This window comes from Nelumbo lutea, chromosome 1 (assembly GCF_056320005.1).
Source record: "Nelumbo lutea isolate HS-2025 chromosome 1, American lotus-T2T, whole genome shotgun sequence".
Lineage (NCBI taxonomy): Eukaryota > Viridiplantae > Streptophyta > Magnoliopsida > Proteales > Nelumbonaceae > Nelumbo > Nelumbo lutea.
This window is the reverse complement of record NC_142684.1, coordinates 62,316,158-62,324,902: the sequence shown is the minus strand read 5'-3', so window position 1 is coordinate 62,324,902 and position 8,745 is coordinate 62,316,158. Positions and strand designations below refer to the sequence as shown.

Sequence of the window (8,745 nt, the reverse complement as noted above, 5' to 3'; positions counted from 1 at the left end):
TTTGCCCGCTATTTTAATTGGGTCTGGATTTAATAGCTAGGTGCATCATTGTAAATACATTTAATGAGCATTTAATAAATATTTTTCTGCAAGCTATTCAACCATTTTGCAACTATCACTATTGGATCTGATCAACCATTCTATTCTTTTTTGTTATTTTTATTTCCGTAATATTTTAGATTTAATTGTTGTTCGTTTCTCTGTTTTGCAGATTTGAATTAGTTCGGTTCAATGCTAAGGTGTCCCGAGGGGTTCAAGGGTTGTAGAAAGGATGGGCGCCCGGTTCTTGTCAGGAGGGGTTTCTACAAGCTGTCTGGCCAATTTGTAGCTACCGTCACCGGATTCAGATTCTGGATCAATTTTTTTTTATTTATTTCTTTTATTTTCTTTGTTGATTCCTATACTTTATTAAATTTTGATTTTTATTTATTATCTTGTTTAAATTTGAAATATTTAATTTCAACAATAATAGATTTTATTTTCGTATTTTCTGCCATTCCCGATTGCATTATCTTGTCCAGATCTAAGTATATATTAATTTTTCACTTGTTTCCTTGTGGATACAACCTGTTCTCACCCATTTACTACCTTAGTACTTTTTTGAGAAATTGTAAAAATTATAAATGCTTAAACTGGTGTTCTGGAGTGTTTAACGATGCGCTTCTGGACACACCAAGTTTTTGGCGCCGTTGTTGGGGAAGCACGAAGAAAAAATTTTATTTGCTTTATCCGGATCTGTTTCATTATTTTTTCTTTTTCGTTTTATTATTTGATCCGTTATCTCAGTTTAATTCTTGTTTCTCTTTGATTCTGTAGGATGGAATAGCAAAAGGTGGGGTACCAGAGCGTTGCGGGACTACAGGACAGAAGAGAAGAGAAGAAAAATTGGATTGCGTTTCAGGTGTAGTCATTCCATTTTACTTTTGATTTTTTATTTTTATTTCCGAACTCTCTTTTTTTGGTTAAGTAGTGATTTTTGAAATTTTAATTCATTTTTTTAGATCTGATTTATTTATTTATTTATAGTATTATTTTTCTTCCATTTTGTTTCTAGATCTATTCTTCTATTATTATTTTAATTTCTTGTTTGATTTTTTTTTGCTTTATTAGTTTTGTGTTGTTCTTTTATTTCATATTCAAAAAAGAAATTCATTTATTTTATTTTATTTTATTTCTTGCAGCATAATTTTCTTTTGTTTATTTTATTTTATTTTATTTTTGATTTACATTTTTGAGTCATTTTTTTCTTTTATTTCAGATAAAAAACAATAAAAAAACAAAAAAATATAAATAAAAAAATTTCATTTATTTTATTTTATTTATTTATGCAGGGTATTTTTCTTTCATTAATTTTATTTTTGTATAAATTTTTAGATTTGTTTTTTTTCTTTTATTAAAAAAACAAAAAAATATAAATAAAAAAATTTGCAGCATATTTTTTTCTTTTGTTTATTTTATTTTTGGTTTATTTTTTTTTAGATTTGTATTTTTTTTTATTTTATTTTATCTATTTCTTACATAATTTTCTTTTTGATCATTTTATTTTCAGTTTAACTTTTAGATTAGCAAATAGTTTGTTAGAATTTATTTTTGATAGTTAATTCTGTTTAGCACAATTAATTGTTGTTTTATTTTTTGTTTGCAATTATTATTTTTTGCTTTATTTAATTTCTTTTCTTTTATTTATTTAATTGAATAATTAATCGTTAAATAGGAAATTGTTTAAATTTTTGAATTTGAGTTGAAATTTTGAATTTGAATTTAAATTTAAAATTTAATTCGAATCTGAATTTGAATTTGAATTTAAATTTGAATTTCAAATTTCGAAATTTAAATTTAAAATGCTTAATTTCAAAAAAATAAAAAATAAAAAATATAAAAAAATAAAAAAATCGATAAAATATTAAAAAAATAGTTAATATTTTAAAAGTTTTGCATTTGCATTCCAACATCTAGGATTTTATATGTTTTAAAGCATGCATCATATATGATTATTTAATTGCTGAAATTATTTTGTTAGTTGTGAATGTGCTAGGTTTCTTTTTATTTTAATTGCTTCTTGTGCTTAGTTTATTTTATTTTTTAATATTATATTGCTGAATTGCATTTTAGAAATAATTGTGCATGCATTGTAATTAGTTGCATTTGCTTTGTTTATTTTGTTTCTTTATGTTAATCCATTCTAAGGGCATCCAACTTAAATAAGATAAAGTGGGGATTTCATCACCCTTCCTTGGCCCAAAAAAATCACCACCCTTCACATGCGGTTCACCCTAGCCCTAATTTAAAATTTGGATAGCAAGATCCTTTAGGGAAGCCTTACACTTGGTTTAAAGGTGTGTTGAATTTTAGGAAAGCTTATAATTACTTTCCATAACCAGCGGTTGGTATCTAAGAAAAGAGGTTAAACAGCCACACCGAAGCGGGCTTGTGGTTACTTAATTATGCCCTTGCGAGAGCAAGGGGAGCCTCCCACATCCCCACCTCTTACTTAGCTAACCAAAGGAAGTGGTGTAATTCCAAGTGGACCTAAGAGGATTCACATTGGTTGAACCATCAGTTTAGGAAACCCTAGGTCAGCCCCTAGGTCGTGTAATTGATTTGCTTGCATTTTTTTTTAAATTTAAAAATTCAAATTTGAATTTAAATTTCAAGAATTTGAATTTAAATTTCAAATTAAAAAATAAAAATAAATATAATAAAATTTTAAAAATTCAAATCTGAATTTAAATTTCAAAATCTAGATTTGAATTTAAATTTCAAAAAAAGCTTAAATTTTGAATTAAAAAATCAAAATTGAATTTAAATATCAGGAATTTAAGTTTCAAAATCTAAAATTGAATTTAAATTTCAAATAAAAAACATCAAAAAATAAAAAATTTAAAACTTTAAAATTGAGTTTAAATTGCAGAATTTAAATTTCAAAATCTAAATTTGAAATTAAAATTTAAAATTTAAACTTCAAGTTTCAAGAAAAAAGAAGAAGAGAAAGGGGGGGGGGGGTTAAAACAAAATAAGAGAAAATGAATTCAATGGCTGGAGTTTGTGGAATGAGAAACTACTTCCAACCTGAGCCACAAATTGATTGGAACCACATGTCTCGACAACTTGACAAGATTAATGGTATGGCCCAAAGACTTGATGAAGTCCTTGCACGTTGTCAATAAAGTGGCCCATACCCAACCTCGTCATCCTACCCATCATGTTCCATTTGTCAAAGCGCGACCCATCATTTTAGCTAGTGCCCTGCGGTGGGCCCATGTCAACCAGTCAATCCAAACCAAGTACATGCGGCCAACAGGTTTTTCCAACCTAATGCTAAGCCATTCTTCAGCCCATATAGCGCTGGGTGGAAAAATCAGCCCAACTTCACTAACAGGGCCCAAGCCCAAGAAACCCCCCTGCCAGATATGCACTCCCAATGGTTTGAAGCCCATACCCACTGGGAGTACAATGGTTACCATAGGACTCAACCGCCTAAACCATGTCAAACCTATAAACAGTCCCAACAGTATCATCATCCATCTAACTCCATGGCCTAGCAATTTCAGAGGCCACAAGTTCAAAACCGATTCCAGCAGATGTACCCTAGGAATCAACCAGCTCAAGTTTATCAAGCTTACTCACAACCTCCTCAAGCCCATATAGTAGATGACCAATTCATGCAGGTTTAGCAGCTGATCTCAACAACAGTCCATTGACAGACTAGAGAGCCAAATAGGACAATTGGCGATAGCCAAGGCCAGGAGAGAAGTGGGGCAACTATCGAGTCAACCGATTGCGAACTCTAGAAATCAGCCACTAGGTTTTCCTCCACAGCAGATTCAACCACCTCCTAGGAACCCTGAGCTTGAAAATACCAAGGCTATTATAACCTTAAGGAGTGAGAGGATTTTAGAGGACCTATGTGAGGAAAAGAGAATTAATGAAGAAGAAAAGGAGCAAGAAAATCATAAGTTGGGGGAGAAAGAAAAAGGAAAGGAAAATCTAGAGCCAATAGTGAACCAACCCATAGTTCCCTTTCCAACTGCACTCACAGTCGAGCCGATGCAAAAGAACAAAGAGACTTGCAACGAGGAGAACAAGGAAGTCCATATTAACTTCCCTCTTCTCGACGCGATCCAACATATCCTGGCCTATGTCAAATTTTTGAAAGAGCTATGTACTCAAATGATGAAGCCACGACCGGCCCCACAAAAAGTGATGCACACGGTAAATATTAGTGCGATTCTCCTAAACCAACTTCCCAAGAAGCTGAAAGACCCGGATGCTCCTCTCATAAACTGTGTCATCTCTGGAATCACCTTCAAGCGGGCCCTATTGGATCTTGGGGCCAGTATAAATCTGCTTCCGTCTATTTATGATAGGTTTAGGATTAGCGAGTTTAAACTTACTCCGATAATTCTGCAATTCACTGATTGGTCGGTCAAGACTCTTCGAAGTGTTATCGAGGACATCATTGTTAGGGTAGAGGGTTGTCACTTTCCATTGGATTTTATCATCCTAGACATGCCCCCAACTGAGGAACTGAACCATATCCCGCTAATCTTAAGATATCCGTTTTTAGCAGCGGCCAATACAAACACCAACTGTAAATCGGGAGAAATAGACATTTCATTTAGAGAGCAAAAAGCCCTGTTAAATGCTTTTAGTGCCTCTAAGCATCCAAACCTAGGGGAAGATGAGTGCAAGATAGATGTAGTTGATGATCTTTTAGATGCCTTGTCAGCCCCTTGGTTAGTCCAGTCTGAGCCCTGTTTGTATGAAGATGAAAGTGAGCCGGAGAGTGTAGATGAAAGAAGTGCGTGAATGTGTCCGGTTGAAGACGTTAAACTTAGCATTGGTTGGGAGGCAACCCAACGTAATTTTTAGTTTTTTTTTTCTTTTAGGATTTGAGCTTTTTCTTTTCTTGATTCGAGACCAGGTGGAAGACCTTGAACCCCTCAGGGAAACCTATTAATTGTTCCCTTTGGCCCATGCCCTTTTTACATCAGTCAAGTTATGCCATTGGGGACAATGGCATTTAAGTTGGGGGGTGAGGAAAGAGATAAAAAAATTATATATATATATTGAATTTTTTTTTTGAAAAACTAAGCCTTTAAATATGTAGAATAAAAATTTCACTAAAAATTTTAAAAAGTTTTCCATTAAAAGAGATTCTCAAATAGAAAAAGTTGAGGAAACTGACAAAAGAATATTGAATTCTATAGAAATTGGTAGCAAGTGATAGGAGTCAAAAATTAGTCTTATTTGAATATTGTCGAAACCGTTTAGAATTTTGAATATACTCCCAAGTTTGCCCCTGCCAAGATTAGAAGAGAGAGATTAAGAAATTAGACAAAAAAAGAATCTTCAAAATTGTTAGAGATAATGGACTACCCTGAACTGTGCTTCTGAAAAAAAAGGAGAGAGAGAGAGAGAGAGAGAGAATAAAAGGTCAATGGACACACTAGACTTAGTAACCGAGTCTATTTACCTAAGTCAAGTGTCGAGATTCACGTCAAACAGAAAAAGGGAATGCTAAAAACACTCACCTAACACTTAGTAACCTGGTCTCTTCACCTAAGGCAAGTGTCGAGATTCGCGCAAAATGGTGGAAGGTAGCAATAAAAAAAAAGTGTGTAAATCAAGTTCAGGGGTAGAAATCCATTGTCAGAAATGGTAACAAGAATATATGTCTGATTTTAAGAATCAATCTCAACTTATCAAGACAGTCTGCAAATGGAAGAGTAAACAAGATTTTTAAGCCAAGTTTCTGTAATATTCAAAACAAGACAATTTTACCCCTAAAACCCAATACCGATCTATAAAGAGTTTGATAATGATGGAATTAGGATGCTTGACTAATTCTATTAGGGAGGATCTTGAGATGGGAAAGATCTCTATGATCAGTGTAATTTTAAGGCTGCATTGCTAAGGGACTCACAATGTTTAAGTTAGAGGGTGTGATAACTCATCATTTCATGGGTATTTTTGGCCTTAGAATCGTCAAGATGTAACATTTTCCTAGTTAAGTGCAATGTTGTGGCTTCTAAGGGTCTCTGTGCAAATTATGGGGAAAACTAGAAAGTTTTCATGGCTGAAATGCAGATTTTGGGAAGCTGGTGTGAAGTCCATTGAGAAAGGGGTGTTTATGTGAAAAACTGAAAACAGGAGGGCGCCTCCTAGCTGCTTAACCCAGTTTGGCGCCCCTCCTACCGTATTAGCATGCTCCTCACACCTTAACAAACCCTAGGGTGCCTTTTAACCCATTCTTTTCACTCTTAACAAACCCTAGCCACCCCTAGCTACTAAATCCTCACCTTCCATCCCTTCTAATCTCCACCATCTATTCTAGGGCACTCTCTTTTTAGCATTATAACCCTAGGAGCTACCTAACTTGTAATCTTCACCATTCAGCCTTTAGCCATTAAATCTCAGACTTACATAATATTAGGTGCCTTCTCCTTTTCTTCTCAGCCTTAGGATCACCCTAGAACCACCCTAACCCTTCATTCTAAACCCTAGGGCACCCATATTTTTGCTAAAACCCAACTTCCACCCCCTCTTTCTCTCTAATTCTAGTTATATCCACCATTATCTATAAAAAAGACCCAGGAGCCCTGGAGAAGGGGTTGGTCAATTCACTCAGTTAACAAGGCTAAGGTTTCTTGAGGAGTTCAAGGGTTGTAGAAGGGGAGGACACCCAGATCTTATCAAGAGGGGTTCTTGCAAGCTATTCAACCATTCTACAATTACCGCCACTGGATCTGATCAACCATTCTTTTCATTTCTGCTATTTTATTTCAGCAATCTTTTAGATTTAATTATTGTTCGTTTATCTATTTGCAGATCTGAATTCGTTTAGTTCAAGGCTAAGGTGTCTCGAGGGTTGTAGAAAGGACGAATGCCCGGTTCTTGTCAGGAGGGGTTTCTACAAGCTATTTGGCCGATCTGTATCTACCGCCACCAGATACGTATTCTAGATCATTTTCTTTATTTATTTATTTTATTTTCTTTGTTGATTCCTATACTTTATTAAATTTTGATTTTTATTTATTGTCTTGTTTAAATTCAAAACATTTAATTTCTGCAATAATAGAATTTATTTTCGTATTTTCTGCCATTCTTGATTGCATTGTCTAGTCTAGATCTAAGTGTATATTAATTTTTCACTTGCTTCCCTATGTATATGACCCGTTCCCACCAATTTACTACGTTAGTAGTTGTTTGAGAAACGGTAAAAATTATAAATGTTTAAACTGGTGTTCCAGAGTGTTTAATGACGCGCTTCTAGACATACCAGGGCGCCTCTCTACTCAATTTTTTCACCTTTAATAAACCCTAGACTCCCTAGACTATCAAATCTCTACCCTCCTCTCTCTCCTAACCTCTAATCTCAACCATCCAAGCCTTAGCAGCCCCTCAAACCCTTAGATCTCTCCCTATACAACATCCTAGCCTTACACCTCACTCCTTAAACCTCAACCAATCACCTTAGGGTGCCACATCACACCAACCAATAATCACATTTCTCCATTCTAGGTGCCCAAATATATGCCCTACATAATATTGGGTGCCCTCTCCTTCTCTTCTCAACCTTAGGACCACCTTAGAATAATCTTAACCCTCGATTTTCAACCTAGGGCACCCATATCTCTGCAAAAACCCAGCTGCCGCCCCTCTCTTTCTCTCTAATCCTAGTTTTGTCCACGCTTCTCTATAAAAAGGACCCAAGGGGCCCTTGAGAAGGGGTTAGTCAATTCACCTAGTTCAAGGTAAGGTTTCTTGAGGAGTTCAAGTGTTGTAGAAGGGAAGGACGCCCAGATCTTGTCAAGAGGGGTTCTCGTAAGTAGTCCAACCAATCTGCAACTACCGCCACTGAATTTGATCAACCATCCCTTTTGTTTTATTTATTTTCTTTTAGGTTGGATTATGCCCTCAGGAAAGATGGGAGGTTGTTCTTGAGAAGTTCAAGGGTAGAGGAAGAGGAGAATGCCCAGGTACGAGGAGGGGTTCTTGCTTGCAGTTCTTCTAGCCACTACTGCCACCTTTGGATTTGGATCTCAACAAGTTTCCCATAGTTTTAGATTTACTTTTTACGCGTGTTTTTATTTTTTGTTCTTTAATTTCTAGTTTTTATTTTATTTTTGTAATTTATTTTTATCAAATTTGAAATTTGGCTAGGTAAGATGGATGGCCCAGCTCGAGGAGTTTAAGGGTCAAAGGATAGATCCGGAGACTGCTACCTCTGACCGAGTTGCAGGTTTTTTATTTAGTTTTTTTATTTCTGTTATTTATTTATTTTTCTGCAGTTTTTACTTTCAGCATTGTTAAAATTTTATTTTAATGGATTCTGGTTCAGTTAATTAATAATTGTTTTTCTACAATATCAAATCTTGTTATTTTGTCTGGAATGAAGTACATAACAAGTTTTCCCTCGCATCCCTGTGGATATGACTCATTTCTCATCACTAATTGCATTTTGTAGTTATTTTGAGAATCGGAAAATTTATAAATACTCAAACTGGTGTTCTGAAGTGGTTAAAGACGCGCTTTCGATCAAACCAGTCACCCAACAGATTTTTTCAGGCATCTCACAAGGGACTTACAAAATTTCTTTGGGAGTAGGAAGCAAGACATATAGTCTGATGGGATGGCTGTATGGACTGATTTAATGAGTACCTCTTTTCCATATTGAGAAAGGAGAGATTCCTTCTAGCTTTTGGCTTTATTTACAACTCTCTCTACTGAATAGTCAAGAGT

General features: G+C 34.8%; 1 protein-coding gene across 1 annotated transcript; it reads left to right on the top strand.

The window, feature by feature from the left end:
* Window positions 1-4,203: 4,203 nt before the first annotated feature.
* Window positions 4,204-4,809, top strand: LOC148874863 (uncharacterized). Its single transcript, XM_088962951.1, has one exon. The coding sequence runs from the start codon at window positions 4,204-4,206 to the stop codon at window positions 4,807-4,809; it is 606 nt and encodes a 201-aa protein (XP_088819077.1).
* Window positions 4,810-8,745: the final 3,936 nt, after the last annotated feature.